The sequence below is a fragment of the Geotrypetes seraphini genome, chromosome 4, assembly GCF_902459505.1.
Source record: "Geotrypetes seraphini chromosome 4, aGeoSer1.1, whole genome shotgun sequence".
NCBI lineage: Eukaryota > Metazoa > Chordata > Amphibia > Gymnophiona > Dermophiidae > Geotrypetes > Geotrypetes seraphini.
In genome coordinates this window covers 83,085,913-83,104,435 of record NC_047087.1, presented here as the reverse complement: position 1 = coordinate 83,104,435, position 18,523 = coordinate 83,085,913, and the positions used below count along the sequence as shown (strand labels likewise).

Sequence of the window (18,523 nt, the reverse complement as noted above, 5' to 3'; positions counted from 1 at the left end):
TCAAGAGAGACCATAGAGTGAGAGAGAGAGAGACAGAGAGACGGATACTGTAGTATATCATGATAATTATGCAGCATACATTTTATAACAATTATATTTAGAAACATAGAAACATGATGGCAGATAAAGGCCAAATGGCCCATACTAGTCCTGCCCATTCACAGTTACCATTATCTCTTTCTTCTCTGAGAGATCCCACGTATTTGACTTGCAAATGTATAGAAATTCTCCCTAAAAACTTTCATGTTCTTTTTATCCAAATCAATTTCATGTTGTAGCTGAAGAACTGAATGGTTATAGATTGAATCTATTTTTGTTCCTATCTTGTTCTGATTTTTATAAATAAAATTTTATGTACAGTATGTAACTTTTTGTAAACTGTTTTGGAAAAAAATAGTATAGAAATTTAAAAATAAATATATATATATATTTTTTTTGCAGTCAGATTTCTTTTATCTAGCTATGCATATATTCAATGTTACATATTAGTGCAAAAAATTATGAAAACTGTTGAAGCAAACTGGCTGATATTCAGCCTGTGGCAGTCAGCGTTTTTTAAGCCGCTGACAGTGATAATCAGATCAGTACCAAGGTAGCTCAGCAGATTAGAGTTAGGCCAGCCTTTTTCCTATCCTACTTTATCCACTTATTTAATTAGTTAGCAGATTGAATATTGCCGCTAACTGGTTAAGCATTTGGCTCTACCCACAAACTGCCTCGGTACAGGGCAGTGCTGCAGTAATAAGAATAAATATTCAATGGCACTGTCCACTTCAGTACCGCTGAATATTCCCCCTCTGTCCACTGTGTGGTTAAACCAGACAGGATCCAATGATTTCTCATTTGATAACATTTTGGTTGGAAGACAGTGTTCCCACTGATATTCAGCACGATTTAACCAGTCAGCAATGGCCACTGACTGCTTAAACAGAGTTAAACCTGTGAATATTTAGAGGGAAATAACCAGTTATATTCACTGAATATCTGCGGTTACCACAAGTGGCTAATTGGCTGTCTGGCGCAATATAGCCAGTTAATGCTGATATTCACCTGGGTTTAGTGGTAAATAGGCCATGCATAAAATAGCTGTCCTATCTATAACTGTTATGAACTAAACTGGGTATTGCTGATTATTGGCTTTAAACCAGTTAAGTTTCGTTTTCCTTTTGCCATATGTTGATCTTTACTCACCAGATGAATAAATCTTGTTACAATGCGTAGATTTCACAAAGATTATTTTACTGTTTGTTCTTGATAATGCCCAACCTATCTAAAATGTAAGATTTCAATAGATCTCTCTCTAGAATCACTGCTTATTTGAATTTTTTCCCCCTGCCTAACACTGGTACAACCCAATGCGCTTCATTGCTTTTTTGATGACAGTAAACCTAAATACCGAGAGACATTATAATTCCTTTCTCCTCATTTTGTCCTCAGCCTATGCTTGTGACTAAATGGGTATCATTTAGAGGCAAATTCCCCTGGATATACAGTTGAAAAAAAAAAAATTGTTCCATCTTCTTTTCCATGTATGAGTTGTATCTGTTGAATGGGAAACAAAATGTAGGAAAAAGATTAGTGTAACATTTGATCTCATTGTCTTTTTTAGATTAGGTATACTGTCTGAATATAATCTATAAAGTAATCTAGCACTTGTGGTTCAATATATAATCTTTGTCCTTGTACTGCTGCTGTAATATATCTCTGTCATTCTAGCTTTCGGTTTCCTACCCTTTACACAGTACTTCAGAGGTCTCCATTTCTCCTATTTCTTTTTCTTTCCTTTTGCTCCACCACAGTTTGTGGTAAGGCCACGGGATCAGATTGTGGCCCAGGGCCGAACAGTGACATTTCCTTGTGAAAACAAAAGGGAAATCCCCAACCAGCTGTTTTCTGGCAAAGAGAAGGCAGCCAGGTGAGTCAAATTGCTTAATTGCTTAAGATCCTAATCTCTTGAGATTCTGAATTATTGAACTTTATCAATTAAGATTCAGTAGAGTCAGGGCTTCATTCACAAAGGAGAGTAATAAAATGAGAAGGAAATAAAAACCTACCATTTGACAATCTGGGGCATGCATTTTCTTTGCCGTTTTATGGAATTAACTTCTCTAGCTTCTTTTGCATTTAATATATTGCACCAGGAGAACCTGTTCACCTGCTTATAACATGGATCTTGGCTGTCTTATTAAACCCCATAGTTCACTTAAAGCATTTATAGCATGTACCTTGGAGAATACAGAATAGTCATTTCTGGAACTGTCTTGCAAGCATATTCAATTTAGTCAGATTTCAGGTTATCCTTGACAAATTACACCTGAGATAAAATTGCATTCACTGGATTTTTATTCAAATTTATCTTGTGCCTAGTCCATATTTTGATATTGTGAAAAATGTGAGTAGCTGTGTGGGTCCCAGTGGCAGCTATGAGAAGCCCTGAATTAGAATGAGACAGCCAGAATTTCCAGAGATCAGGAACAGTTTGAGACAGTGGTGGTTTTACGCCACTAAATCTATGTCCATTATGACTTAGAACTGTCTGGTCTCTTTATATTAAAAATTCTCAATTGCAGTTAATTGCCGTACATTCAACCAGTGCAAGACTTGCTTTTCAAGTCTGAGAGAGATAATTAAACTGCATTACTGTCCTAAAACTGCATGACCAGAGAAGCAAACTAAGACCACCTAGTGCAGGTTAGTTAAACCACTGTGGCACCAGATTAGCCCAAAACACAGAGTTTATTAGGGCCATCACTTATTGCGCTAACTTTTATGATCATTCTTTGAAAGTACCAACAGGACTGCTATTCAAAGAAGTTATATCTTTATCGGCAGCCAATGAATGAATAAATTATTGGCCAAAAATTAGTATCCGTATAAAAAATGGGCTAGGTTTGGGGGCAAGATATGACTAGGCTAAGCACCTCAAAGGACCTCTGTTGAAGGCATTGTGCTGAAACATGGCCATGTTGGGTCAATTAATAAAGATCTTTCATTTTTGACTTATCATCATGCCTCCATTCTTTGTCATCTCCCCTTTGCTTTGTATTTGAGGATTTCAGCGGAGATCTCTGTTTTGTTGCTGGTCTAGAAATTGCCCAGAGAGCAGTGACATTCAGCCATTGTCTAGATAATTTGGGGCTCATAATAAAAAACAATTAAAAACGTCTAAAAAACCATCATAAGTCAGCACTTAGATGTCCTAATCGCCGGGACATCCAAGTGCCGATTTTTGAAACCATTTTTCTGGACGTCTTGCGATGCATTCTGCCCGCTATGCATCCAGTGTTCCATGGGATGTGTTGGGAGGCTGTTATGGGTGTGCTTTGGGTGGGCTTAATTTGGCCGTCTTGCAGAGATAATCAAACCTTTCCCAAAATAGTCCTGTATGGAAGTTAAAAACAATAGGCTTGGACAATGTACTTGTACAAGGTGTTAATAATATCCACCCAAGGTGATGTTGTAAATCACCCTTTATACCTTGTGACTAAAGTGAGTCAATCAGTTTGCATGGCCCTCAGAGATGCCACCAGGGATCAATATGATCATAATCCCAAGGCTTTACACACCCTATCGTCATCGGGTCAATATCAAATGTGACACTGATGTGGAACATTTTTTTCTTCTTTTTTTGCTTTTTGCTTTACTAATTTTTACTCATATATGTTAAACTCTCTTTACTAATTTTAAAACAATAAATATGACTAATGAGTTTAAAGTCAATACTTAGCTTCACCGGGATGGTTAGTAGCTGTTGGTAAGGGATACATATGCCAACATGTTTCACCCCTAAAAAGGGGGTTTCTTCAGGGCTACTATCCCTGCAAACAGAAAACCTTGTTAAGATATACAGAACGCTAAGCATGGCATGTAAAAGTAATCAATCACACCACATATATAATACTATCGTACCTTTTGTGTTAGTTTTACAACGGCTGGCCACCCGATCTAAGTTTCACTAAGATGGCCGCGGCGTGCTTGAAAATGACTTTAAATATCCCGAACCCCGGAAGTGGGGCGGGAAGGGGGAGGGACAACCCAACCTCTCTACACACACCCACAAATGGGGGGAAGGGGGAGGTAAATACATTGTTGCTTTTTGCTCTCCTATCCTCCTATCATATTTGGTATCGGGGAGGACATTTATACTGCCCAGCAGAAAAATCAGAAGAAGGGATGCCCACTCTAATTCTAGGTTTAGACCATAAGGGATAACCGATTTCAAACGGTATATCCACTGCTGTTCCAAATAGTTAAGCCATAGCCTTAGCCCCATCGGTGGCCACTTTGTATGTGGGTCGTTTTGAAGAACTTAATAGTCTATCCATCTAGTTTTTTACAGTGCTCATATAAAATTGTGGCTCAGGTTCTTGGACGATATTTTTCTCCTTTGGACTGGATCAGAGACGGAACTGATCAATTTCATACAATGGATCAATACGGTAAGAACCCCAATTTGAAGTTTACTGCTACATACAATTGGTCTCAAATTGATTTTTTGGACATTACAATATACAGAGTGGGCACTACGTTTGAGACCACCCTGTATAGAAAACCAGTGGCTAGAAATACTCTGCTACATTTCGGTAGCTTCCACCCTTATAGACTTAAAACCAGCCTCCCCATTAGCCAATTCCTAAGAGCTAGACGAGTGTGTTCAGACATAAATGATGTTCCAGAGGGTAGCTAAAGACATTAAGCCAACGTTTTCGTTCCCGGGGCTATCCAGAGAAAATGCATTCACCAAGCATATGTTAAGGGCCCGTTTTGCCCATCGGGACCTCCTTCTCCAAGATATCATCCGGTTCGGTCCGGGAGGAGGTCGAACTGGTCTGCGTTTTACCTACTACTCGGGTAGTTGTCAATGTCATGGTGAGATCTATTAGGGAACATTGGCATATCCTAAAAAAATCTTAGGGGTTTGGTTGACTCTCTCCCCTTATTACATACACTAAGAGGTATTACCATTGGTCAACTATTAAAACGCCGCAGACCAGATAATGAACCATCTTGCCTCCATGCTTCCTTGTTCCCACTGTCAATGGTGTGACAAGACCAAAGGGGGTCATGTTTGGAAGAGGATCCAGGCACCGGGAGGGTTATCCAGGCTAGAACACATACAACATGCAAATCAGCCTGGGTTATATATGTCATAGTCTGCCCTTGCCCTCTGTATACGTAGGTCGTACTAAACGTGCGATTCACCTAAGACTCAATGAGCACAAATCTAGAATAGTGACAGGAAACTTATCTGCACCTTTAGTCCAGCACTGGCAGTTGAAGCAACATCAAATAGACCACATTAGATGGCGTGATCATTGATACTCTCAAGATTGAAGGGACACAGGGCAATGTGGAAGGCTAGGCTTAACTATTTGGAACAGCAGTGGATATACCGTTTGAAATCGGTTATCCCTTATGGTCTAAACCTAGAATTAGAGTGGGCATCCCTTCTTTGATTTTCTGCTGGGAGTATAAATGTCCTCCCCGATACCAAATATGATAGGAGGATAGGAGAGCAAAAAGCAACAATGTATTTACCTCCCCCTTCCCCCATTTGTGGGTGTGTGTAGAGGTTGGGTTGTCCCTCCCCCTTCCCGCCCCACTTCCGGGGTTCGGGATATTTAAAGTCATTTTCAAGCACGCCGCGGCCATCTTAGTGAAACTTAGATCGGGTGGCCAGCCGTGTAAAACTAACACAAAAGGTACGATAGTATATATATGTGGTGTGATTGATACTTTTACATGCCATGCTTAGCGTTCTGTATATCTTAACAAGGTTTCTTGTTTGCAGGGATAGTAGCCCTGAAGAAACCCCCTTTTTAGGGGTGAAACATGTTGGCATATGTATCCCTTACCAACAGCTACTAACCATCCCGGTGAAGCTAAGTATTGACTTTAAACTCATTAGTCATATTTATTGTTTTAAAATTAGTAAAGAGAGTTTAACATATATGAGTAAAAATTAGTAAAGCAAAAAGCAAAAAAAGAAGAAAAAAATGTTCACATCAGTGTCACATTTGATATTGACCCGATGACGATAGGGTGTGTAAAGCCTTGGGATATGATCATATTGATCCCTGGTGGCATCTCTGAGGGCCATGCAAACTGATTGACTCACTTTAGTCACAAGGTATAAAGGGTGATTTACAACATCACCCTGTATGGAAGTTAGACATTCAGGCCCTGATTCTGCAAAGTATGTCCCGATTTTAGGTAGCTGTAGGCATCCTACAGCTCTCTAATCAGCCAATCGGGATGCATGTTTTTTTTTTTTAATGCTCCCCAAGCAGTCCACCTATATTGAAGGCGCCTCCAGGAGCCTAGGGAGGCCCGCAAGACCACCTAAACTCGCCTAAGGGCCTTAGGTGAACCTAGGCGGAACTATGCATCTCCCTAGTCGAGGAAGAGACACTTACAATGTAGGCCATCAAAATGCTGGCCTACATTGTAAGTATAACACTGCGGCAGGGAGATAATCAGTTTAATCCTGTGATGATTAATCCAAAGACTCTCTCTCTCTCTCTCTCTATATATATATATATATATCACAGCTCAAGTTATTTAAATAATTATTAGTGAAGTGCTCAGACCGATAGCCCTAAATTCAGTGATAACACTGAACCGTGGCTACACAGGGACCATCATTGCCTCCACTGTCCCTGGCCAAACCTTATGAAACAAATTAATAATATAATATGAGGTTTACTTATCTTAAAGGTGATGGAAAGTTGGGTCTCAATAGCCACGCAGTGAAAAAACATACAAGTGCCCAATAGTGAATTGTCTCCAGTTTTTGTGCTGGAATGTATTTTATTATACTCCAAATTTCCATGTTCCAGGGAAGGCTCGGGGACAGGGAACATGGAAATTTGGAGTATATAAAATACATTCCAGCCACGGTTCGGTGTTATCACTGAATTTAGAGCTAATCGGTCTGAGCAGCTTCACTAATAATTATTTAAATTACTTGAGCTGTGATATATATAGAGTCTCTACATTGTAAGTAGACACAGCCGCTATACTTATCGCGGCAAGGGATCTCCCTGCCGCAATAAGTATAGCAGCCGCAGCCGGGCTGTCCGATCACCGGCAGGAGGGTGCCCAATCCCTCCTGCCGGAAAAGCCGCACCCCCCTCGCGCTACCACCCCCCGATGGCCCCCCTAACCTCCCCCCAACTAACCTCTAAATTGTTGGCCGGCTGCCGGATCTTGCTGCTATCCAGCCGGCAGGCCCGCCTTAGGCATAGCGAGTCCACCCATCCCCACTACCCCTAAAGCCTGATTGGCCCAGGCACCTTTAAAAAGGCATGGATAATTTCCTAACCATCCATAACTGTCTTTCTACCCCCTTCCTCCCAAATCTAATTGATGTTCCATGCTGTCCTTACAGCACCTCTTGTTGTACACCTTCTTGAACTGAAAAGGTATGACGGGATATAAATAAAGCTATTATTATTATTAAAAGAGAAGTCCATAGGCCATTATTGAGATGGCTTGGGGAAATCCACTGCTTATTCCTAGGGATAAGTAGCATAAAATTTGTTCTATTACTTGGGATCTAACTAGGTACTTGGGATCTTGGTTGAAAACAGGATACTGGATTCTTATGTTCTTATAGGTATAAATTTGTATATGTACTCAACACTTTTTCATGCACATTTTATGTTCTGCATGTAAAGCCAGATTTATAAAATTATCCCTCTATATACATTTATATATTCAGGGCTGCTACTTAGAGGGGTAGTCGTGTAAATATATTGTATTAACTTAATCACCCGATCAAGCACTTAAATAAACAGGGACTAAGCCAATTACGCATTGGCCCCAATATTTACTTTTTAACTGAAATATGACATTGACCCAAGATGTTTAATAGCTCCAGAAAATTCCAGAACTTCATCTTGGAGCAATGTTTTAATAAAATGGTAATGTTTATGTAAAGAGGGCTTATAGTGTCACACTTGAATCTAACAAAGTGGACATCCATCATGTTGCAATAAAGAGAAGAGCTTCTAATTAAAGTAGGATATCATTTGCAGGATTAAAGTCATTTAGTGTAATTGAAAAGTGTTAATATCCTATTTTATCCTCTTCCGCTGGTCTTACTTCAAGGGTAAAAACATTTTAAGGTGAAAGTGTGACTTGCATGTTTAATTGAATGTTATTGCCTAGTGATTGTACCATGTTGAAACTCTTAATTACAAATCTCAAAAATTAATTACAACGTTAAGGAACAGATCCCATAGGGTAGCATGTTCATTTACTGCACGTTAATCACAATAAAAATTGCAACCTCGACCACTGAAAATCAAAACCTAGGAAACATCACGTATTATAGAACCGATCGCATCATAAATTTAAATATTAAACAGGTAATATAAATCAATTGTTTGTTTTGGATTTTATCTTGTATTAACAAAAGAAGAAACCTTATTAATCAGGGATATTTGGAACTAAGGTTCTGAAAAGGTTTCTATGCCAGTTCTTTGTCAAGCTTTGACAAGTGGGAGAGATACATCATTATACTCACCCGCCAAGCTTTATATCATGAAATAAATAGAAAAATCAACAGATGTCTCTGCAAGTTTCTCCATTAGGTAAAGGAATTCAATGGACAAAATTTTAAAATACTATATTTATGCCTCAAATGAATGGTTTCTAATTCTTTTTTTTTTTTTTTTGACGTTCTAGTGTTTGATTTTCATTTTTGGTGTACTGGTGATAACAAACTAATGCATTTATAAGCCGTCCTTTCCTCTGGACTTTTTTCCAGTCTTACTAAACTGCACCAGCTGGGAGGGAGTTGAACATTCCCCTCTAGAGCTGTCCCATTGCCAGCCTGTGCATCAGTTAGCAGCTGCTCCTTTGTGTGTGATAGCCTTTTCCCCTCCAAGATTGTCAACAACGCTTCCATGAAATGTTTAATTTTCACCAATTTTAGGCCAGGGAATATGTGTGCCCAGTATCAGTCTAAACATGTCCAGTTTGCAAATCGTTATGCCACTGCCTTGCCAGTGGGAGATAGAAAAACTCAAAGCTCTTAAATCTACTTGCATGAAACATACAATTAACACTGGCAAATACTGCTACTGGCACTCTCCTAAAGGAGTCCATGTCATTCTCTACCGTGCCTCTGTCCTCCTCCCCTCCAGTACAGAGCATGTCACATTTATACATAGCTGATGTCAAAGGGCCAACTGTGATGGCAAAAACCCAACAGAAAGTAAGCAGATATTATGTACACCATTGTATTTTTTTTTTAAAAAAAGAAGAAGCAGGCAAAATACAAAATTGGATGATTATTTAGTTTGCAGTAGACCTGATATAGCAATGATTTGTTCCATCATGCCAAAATTATAAATACGGTTTTAGATGCTTGATTTATTGATGTAGCTTTGTTTCTAACAGAAACACATATAAATGAACTCACAAAGAGTGCAAAATATATATAGTAAGACAAATTTAGCTGCAAAAGATATCTGAGGTAAGATGTTTTATAGCAGGTATATAATAAAAATGGCGCTAAAATATTATTTTTTAGCTAGAACAAATCTTCTCAACAAATGCCGGTGCCTTTTTGTAAACAGAAATTTTAAATAGCGGGAAAGGGCGCATATTAAGGATGCCCAGACATCAACATTACTAATCAACATTCATAATCTATTAGAGCTTGCAGCAGCATATTCCAGTGCTATATTGACCAGACATATTCCCCCAGATTCTATGAGTATGGCACTGAGATTTACACATGCAAATTAATTGGGCAACAAGCCCTTTAACAATAATTGGGTGTTAACAACCAATTATTGAAGTTAATTGACATCAATTAGAATTTGTGCGTGCCTCTGCCTGCACACTCTCCTATAAGAAATGTCACTGAAATCTACTGGCATGTAACTCAAAAGGGAACCTGGCCATGGGAGGGTCAGGGGCATGTCACGGGCATTTCAAAAAGGTGCATGCATAGTTACAGAATACTGCCTCAGGATGCCTAACTTGGACTCCAGAATTTGTATCAGGTTTTAGCAGGTATAAATTTGGCACCTACAGGTAGGAATCAGTGATAAGTGCTATTCTATAAATCAGTGGTTCCCAACCCTGTCCTGGAGGACCACCAAGCCAATCGGGTTTTCAGGCTAGCCTTAATTAATATGCATGGAGCATATTTGCATGCCTCTCACTTTCATTATGTGCAAATCTCTCATGCATATTCATTAGTGCTAGCCTGACAACCCGATTGGCCTGGTGGTCCTCCAGGACAGGGTAGGGAACCACTGCTATAAATCACGCGTACTCTTTATAGAAGAGCATTTAGCATCAGTTTTGGGGGGGGGGAGTCCATCACTCAGCACCATTTCCAGAATTTCCCCCATTGTAATTTAGTTTCAAGTTTTATTATTTATTTATTTATTTATTCGATTTTTTAGCCCATCCTCCCAAAAGAGCCCAGAACGGGTTACAATGAATATATTGGTACATTAAAATTATAAGTAAGATAGGTACTTAGAAATTCCCTTACTGTCCCGAAGGCTCACAATCTAACTAAAGTACCAGGAAAAATGACAATTAGAAGAGTAATAGAGATAGAGGAGAAAAATAAGAAAATAAACATACTAATAAGATTACAATGATCTAAAGGAATTTGAAAGGTTAAAAAGAAGGGAGATAAGAATAGATGCAGAGGGAGAACCGTTGAAGCAATAGAATTCTGGGGAAATTTAAATGAAATTTTAATGATAAAATAAAACAAAATAAGTGGTAAAACAATAAGTGAGATTAAAAAATATATCATAAACTAAAAAGAAGTGAAAATAAAATCAAAACAGTCAAAACTGAAGTCCAGCTTGAACGGGCCCCCGAGCCAACCGTTGGTTCGATGGCCGGACTGCAGCCCTCCTCCGTCGGCTGTCCCCTGCTGGAATGGGGGAGGAGCGAACACAGTGTCGGGTGCCCCGCTGGAACGGGCCCCCGAGCCGACCGTTGGTCCAATGGCCGGACTGCAGCCCTCCTCCTTCGGCTCTCCCCTGCTGGAATTGGGGAGGAGCGAAGACAGTGTTGGGTGCCCCGCTGGAATGGGCCCCTGAGCCGACCGTTGGTCCGATGGCCGGACTGCAGCCCTCCTCCGTCGGCTCTCCCCTGCTGGAATGGAGGAGGAGTGAAGACAGTGTCGGGTGCCCCCGCTGGAATGGGCCCCCGAGCCGACTGTTGGTCCGATGGCCGGACTGCAGCCCCTCCTCCATCAGCTCTCCCCTGCTGGAATTGGGGAGGAGCGAAGACAGTGTCGGGTGCCCCGCTGGAACGGGCCCCCGAGCCGACCGTTGGTCCGATGGCCGGACTGCAGCCCTCCTCCGTCGGCTCTCCCCTGCTGGAATGGTGGAGGAGCGAAGACAGTGTCGGGTGCCCCGCTGGAACGGGCTCCCGAGCCGACCGTTTGGTCCGATGGCCGGACTGCAGCCCTCCTCCGTCGGCTCTCTCCCCTGCTAGAATGGAGGAGGAGCGAAGACAGTGTCGGGTGCCCCGCTGGAAACGGGCCCCCGAGCTGACCGTTGGTCCGATGGCCAGACTGCAGCCCTCCTCCGTTGGCTCTCCCCTGCTAGAATGGGGGAGGAGCGAAGACAGTGTCAGGTGCCCCGCTGGAACGGGCCCCCCGAGCCGACCGTTGGTCCGATGGCCAGACTGCAGCCCTCCTCCGTCGGCTTCTCCTCTGCTGGAATGGGGGGGGGGAGCGAAGACAGTGTCGGGTGCCCCGCTGGAACGGGCCCCCGAGCCGACCGTTTGGTCCGATGGCCGGACTGCAGCCCTCCTCTGTCTACTCTGTACTACTCTGGTCCCTGCCTAACAGATCTAGGCATCTGGGTGGCTTACAGTCTATAAGTAGGAGGAGATATACTAAACAATAGGGGGAAAGGAGTTTGGAGCTACAATCACTAATAGAACAGAAAGGGGGAAACACAAGAGGTTAGCATTCATGTATTCCCATAGCTTCACGGCCACCAGGGAAAAAGAGAATGGAGTTTAGAAATAAGCATCTCAAAACAAAAAAGTTTTAAGAGCGGCCCTTAAATTGAACTAGAGATGATTACTGTCACAAGTGCCGGGAGGGTAGGGGAATTCCAAAGTTCGAAAAATAGAGCATCTAGTACTTTCATGCATGATCTCCCTATAGTTTGACACATTGAGATGATTTTGATGCACAAATCTTAGAGCCCGTGAAGAGAAGTATGGAACTCTGTGACGTGATAAATGGGCTGATTCTTCCAGAGAGCAATCTTAAACCCAGATGTAATATCTTATAAGTGATTTGGTGCTGGATGGAGAACCAGTGGGCATTTTAAAAATAGGGAGTGGCATGGTTATATTTTTTTGAGGGGGTTGATAACTTTATCAATGTGTTTTGTATTATCTGCTGCCTTTAAAGGTCCTTGGTCCGAAGACCCATGTATAAGGAATTAACAGTAATCCAACTGGCTTATTAACAGACGTCAACTCCATGGGCTTTGGCTTAGGGCTGAACCAATCAGGGAAGATGGTATGTGGGATTCCTTAGAAACAATCCACAAATACAACAAAAATTCCACTGTAGGGTACTTCAGAAATAACTAGCCCTTAATGAGGCAGGACGCCCTCCAAAAATTGGCAGCATGTCCTGAGAACCCTTGAAAAAGCCACGTGAGTGTGCGAAACGGGTCCCTGTCGGGCTTGTCAGAAAACTGCACATTTAAAGATAAGTAGTAATTTTTTGCTGTTGGTATAAAAGTAAAAGATAAACAAAAAAAATGATAAGTTCATGGCACAGTAAGAAGTAAGTTAGACACAAAATGAGGTGGAGGTAATATGGGTCATTGATGGAAACTATGAACCATTAAAAACTTAGTAGTTACCCGGACATGTCCTTGTTTTAGAAGACATAGGAAACATAGAAATTGACGGCAGATAAGGGCCACGACCCATCCAGTCTGCCCACCCTAATGACCCTTCCCTGCCTTTACTTTGCGAATAGATCCCACGTGTCGATCCCATATGGCCTTAAAATCAGGCACACAGCTGGCCTCAATCACCTGAAGTGGAAGACCATTCCAGCGATCCCACCCTTTCGGTGAAAAATAATTTCCTGGGTGTCACCGCCCGCAGTTTCCTCCCGCCTCTGATTTTCCACGGATGTCCTCTTGTTGCCGTGGGACCCTTGAAAAGAAGAAGATATCCTCCTCTGCATCGATGCGGCCCGAGTGAGATACTTGAACGTCTCGATCATGTCTCCCCTCTCTCTGCGCTCCTCGAGCGAGTATAGCTGTAATTTATCTAAGACATGTCCGGGTATCTGAATGGCTTTTCAAAACCCAGCACTTTGTCCAGGTTTGCAAAGCTTCCAGCTTGGGCCATCGTCGGGAAGGTATCTGCAAATTGCACAGGCGCAACGCGGTGACATTATCAGTAACGCATGTGCATGCGCAGATGCCCTCCTGACGCGGCGTCTGAGCACTTGAGGGGGTTGAGGCTGGGGCGGAAATGGGGAGTGATGTGGGCAGAACAGGGGGGGGTTGGGTGAAACTGGGCAGGACCTGGGGGTGGTGGCCATAGGTCCAGATTTTAATAAACATAAAATCTAGGTAACTCTAGCCCTGGCAAAGCAGTAAAGATACCATGTGGCAACATTAGAATGGCAGTTACATGCAAATGCTTGTTAACAAGGGATTTGCGTTTCTGCTTTGCTTAATTTTGTTTTCTAATAGCCTATTTACTAAGCCATGTTAGCACACACTAACGGTGTCAGGTCAAAAGCGCGCCGGGACAAAGGCGCGCCCAGACAATTGAGCGCAGCGCGAGGCACGCACCACTCCTAAATTACTGTTTTTAGGGCTCCGGTGGGGGGGCATGGGGGGAACCCCCCCACTTTACTTAATAGACATTGCGCCGCGTTGTGGGGGCGTTGTGGAGGGTTTGGGGAGTTGTAACCCCCCACATTTTACTGAAAACTTCACTTTTTCCCTGTTTTTAGGGAAAAAGTTAAGTTTACAGTAAAATGTAGAGGGTTACAACCCCCCATAACGCCGGCGCGATGTCTATTAAGTAAAGTGGGGGGTTCCCCCCCACACACCCCCGTCGAAGCCCTAAAACAGTAATTTAGCGTGGCGCGCGCATTCGCGCTACGCTCAATTGTCCGGGTGCGCCTTTGTCTTTCGCGCCGTTGTCTATGAACCCATACTAACAATGAATGTGGGTGCCATGCTAAAAAGTCACACGGGCTCCTTAACAGTTGTCAATGCTAATTTCCATGATAACTGCCTAACAGAGAAGGGGAAAGGAATGTACCTAATAGTTCATTTGTGCTCTTAAATGGCAGATAGCACAGTACAATTAACTCCACTGTGTTATCTCCCATTCAGTCAATATGTGTTAAAAAAAAGTCTGCTTTAAGTGAAAGCAATACCCACAGCAATCAACAAACCAGGCTTTGCACTTACCATATGTATATTAATTTTAGTTGTTACTCCATGGTAAGTTCAAAAATTTTAAATATGTTATTACTAATAATGCACATTATTACAAAGCAAAACAATGACTCTAAAAGCAAAGCTCAATGAAATAGAATAAAACATTTAAAAAAACCAAAATGTTTCTGCCTGAACAAACACACTACACATATTTCCAAAATGTAACAGAACAGCCTAGAGAAGCAGGCTACTTACTAGGTATGTGCATTCACTTGAAAAAAAACATGGGAATCATGTTTCATAGAAACTTGATGGCAAAGGAAAAATGGCCTATCCAGTCCTGTCCATCCGCAGTAACCAATATCTCTTCCTCTCTCTAAGAGATCCCTCGTGCCTATCCCACGCCTTCTTGAATTCAGACACAGTCTCTGTCTCCACCACCTCTTCCGAGAGACTGTTCCACATATCTGTAAAAATGTATTTCCTTAGATTACTCCTGAGCCTATCACCTCTTAACTTCATCCTATGCCCTCTCATTTCAGAGCTTGTCAAATGAAAGAGATTTGACTCATGCGCATTTACGCCACGTAGGAATTTAAGCACCTTTATCATATCTCCTCTCTTGCCCCTTTCCTCCAAAGTATACATATTGAGATCTTTAAGTCTGTCCCCCATACGCCTTATTATGAAGAACACACACCATTTTAGGAGCCTTCCTGTGGACCAACTCCATGTTTTTATATCTTTTTGAAAGTGTGGTCTCCAGAATTGTACAATCCAAACAAACAAAGCTGTGGAAATCCAATGTTCTTGACGCTTCTTTTTATTCAGTTAATTAAAATACAATGACATCGCCAATCATTAGCTCCTCCAGAATTGTACACAATATTCTAAATGAGGTCTCACCAGAGTCTTATACAGGAGCATCAATACCTCCTTTTTATTAATGGTCATACCTCATCCTATGCACATGTTTTTTTATCCTAAAATGACAGGAAAAAAGCACAAAATTTAATTTTTTGTGCCATTAATAGTTCATGGCACTATGGGCTGATTCTGGAAGTAGTGCCTGCCGTGGCAGGCACTTATAAAATGGGCACCTGCTGATGTGTGTCAATCACTGACAGGCGCTGCTTCCAGAATTGTGGTTTGACAGGACCCTAAGCACTGGAAGTGTAGGCCAAGGTTCATAGACTACATTTCTGATGCCTAGAATCATGTCAGAATCGCGTCCAGTGGCCCATAGTAACACTGAAGTCCGGTGCTACGCCTAACCACATCTCCTTCTGGGCTTTATCATCACTATGTGTCGCTAACTGCCAGGGAGGTAAGCATCGTGGGTGAGGCCACTTAGCGGCAGCTATATATATATTTTTTTATATTTTTTTGTTGTTAATCACCTTTTAATTGGTTTTAAATGATGCGGTCAGATATTGCATCGTTTGTCACCAATTAAAGCAATTAAGTTAGGAAATCAGGAAGTAACTTCGAAGGAGGGTGGGATCGAAACCAGCAGAGCTTTGGCAAAATAGAAGGCCCTGCGGCGTCTGGCTTCATTATTGCCAGACAGTTTAGTGGAACTGGGACTGAAGGCAGGGCTGTTCACGATCCGGATGTACCACAGACTCCTCACTCTCCCCTCCTCCCGGCGGCAAGCAAACAGTATGGAGGGCCACCGCAGCCGGGAGGAATCCACTGCCTAACTGCATGTCGGGCCTGCGCCTGACCTGCAACTCCATTCCCCAGATAGACTGCGAACCCTGGAAAGAAAATTAAGAAAAGACAGAAGAAAGCAAAAACTGGAAACTGGGATAAACATGAATAAAATGGCCAGACAACAAAGGTAGGAAAAAAAAAGAATTTTATTTCATGAACAGAAAATGCAGTTTTACTGTAAATTTGCACTGCTTTCTTTTTATATATTCAAAGTGTAGAGTGTTGTTTCTCTTTCTCTGGTGTTGAACTGCATATCTTACCAATCTTGAGGTTTAAGTTTGATTTTTGTCTACATTTATTTAAGTTTGTGGTTGTTTGTAGTTCTGTTTTCCTTTGTAGGGGCCTTGTTGTGATATATGCATCACAGATAATTGTATTATGTTTAGTGACCTACAAGATAGCTGCTGGGGAGAGAGGGTGAACAGTCTTTATAGATTGGCTCATCACAATAACCCAAATTTCTAACCTAGGTTTATGTTTGAATCAACCTTTCCCCCTCCCCTTTTTTTTGAGGGGAGGGAATAAAGGATACCTCAGTTTATATTCAAATCGGTTATATTCGAGTATATACGGTACTATGGGATTATAGAATCACCTTTGATCAGCTATTTTAGGGCTGCTTTTACAAAGCCGCATTAGGCTTTTGTATCTCCGGCTGTGGCGGTATTAGTTCTGATGCTCATATGAGCATCAGAGCTAATACCGCCATGGCCGGCAAAAAAAAAAAAAAAGAAGCTTAACACAGCTTTGTAAAAGAGGTGTGGGGGGTAGTATTATCTACACTGGACTCTTTTTCACTACACTACCCTTCTGACCCCCCTCCTTTTTCATATATATATTTTCATAATAATTTTTTTACGTGCACTATTTATTAATTTAATTAATTATTTATATACTTAATTTGTTTTATATCCCGTCCTCCTCAAAGAGCTTAGAACGGGTTACAGGTTAACATCATCGACAATAAACTTTCTTACCACGAGTATATAAGTAGTATAGTTAAATCCTGTTTCTAGAGGCTGCGAATGATCTGCTCAATTTCTAGAGCCAAAATCATGAAATATATTAAAACATTCATTAATCATCGCAAAACTCGATTACTGTAATTCCCTACTAATAGGCATCACAGAAAACGAAAAAAAAGTGCCTTCAGATAATTCAGAAAACTGCCGTCAAACTGATCCATAATGGTAAAAAATATGACCCTGTAACACCCTTTCTAGTTAAATCTCACTCGCTTCCAATTAACCATTGAATCACTTTCAAAATTCTACTTTTATCATTTAAAACCCTCTCTACAAATAAACCACAATTCATTGATAAGCTACTCATCCCTTACAGTATTTCACGTTCACTTCGGTCTATAAATCAATAGCTCCTAACAGTCCCCTCTTTGAAAATTATTGGGACACGACAACACAATATATTCTCAGTGATGGCGCCGCAGCTCTGGAATGCCCTATTGTTCTTTCTATATATGTCTATCCTCTGAACTTTAAAATATACTTACTTAAAGTTCTATCCCCTCTCCCCTTTTGTATTAGTTGGTCTGTAAATCTAATGGTTAAGGGGTTGGAGTAGCTACCGTACAGCAAAAGATTAGAGAAACTGGGCCTCTTCTTCCTCAAACAGAGGAGATTGAGAGGGGACATGATTGAAACATTCAAGGTACTTAGTAGATAAGGACAGGTTGTTCACCCTCTCCAGGGTAGGGAGAACGAGAGGACATTCTCTAAATTTGAAAGGGGATAGATTCCGTACGAATGTAAGGAAGTTCTTCTTCACCCAGAGAGTGGTGGAAAACTGGAACACTTTTTCGGAGTCTGTCATAGGGGAAAACACCCTCCAGGGATTCAAGACAAAGTTAGACAAGTTCCTGCTGAACAAGAACATGCATTGGTAGGGCTAGTCTCAGTTAGGGCGCTGGTCTTTGACCAGAGGGCCGCCGCGTGAGTGGACTGCTGGGCACAATGGACCACTGATCTGACCCAGCAGCGACAATTCTTATGTTCTTATGAAACTTGGGAGATTGAAAATGTCCATTTAAACTAGAGACTGGCAAGAGCAGCCTGATATTGAAAATAAGAAACTTTTGATGAAAAATAATGAATAATAAAGCCCCCCTTTTACAAATGGCCCCAATGTACACAAGAGGTTTTTAGTACCAGCCATTATATCACATAATGCACTCACTTTCATTGCTGCCTTACTTCTTTGTGTGAAATTTTTATGTGTACAAATTTTTTGGTGTTATCATTTTATTGTGCAATATAATCTATTGTATTTGATTTCTTTGAAGACTCCTGAGAAAGGCAAAAACTGCCGAAACAAGGACTGTGTTGGGTCCTTTGTATACCTTCTTACTTTATCTGGAT

General features: G+C 41.4%; 1 protein-coding gene across 1 annotated transcript in view; it reads left to right on the top strand.

Annotated features, from left to right (window-relative positions):
• The window catches only part of ROBO2 (roundabout guidance receptor 2), an 884,946-nt gene that overhangs the window by 669,864 nt on the left and 196,559 nt on the right, over window positions 1-18,523 (top strand). The window contains 2 exon segments of the mRNA XM_033941714.1: window positions 1,753-1,865; window positions 1,868-1,915. Coding sequence (XP_033797605.1) covers window positions 1,753-1,865; window positions 1,868-1,915 — 161 coding nt within the window.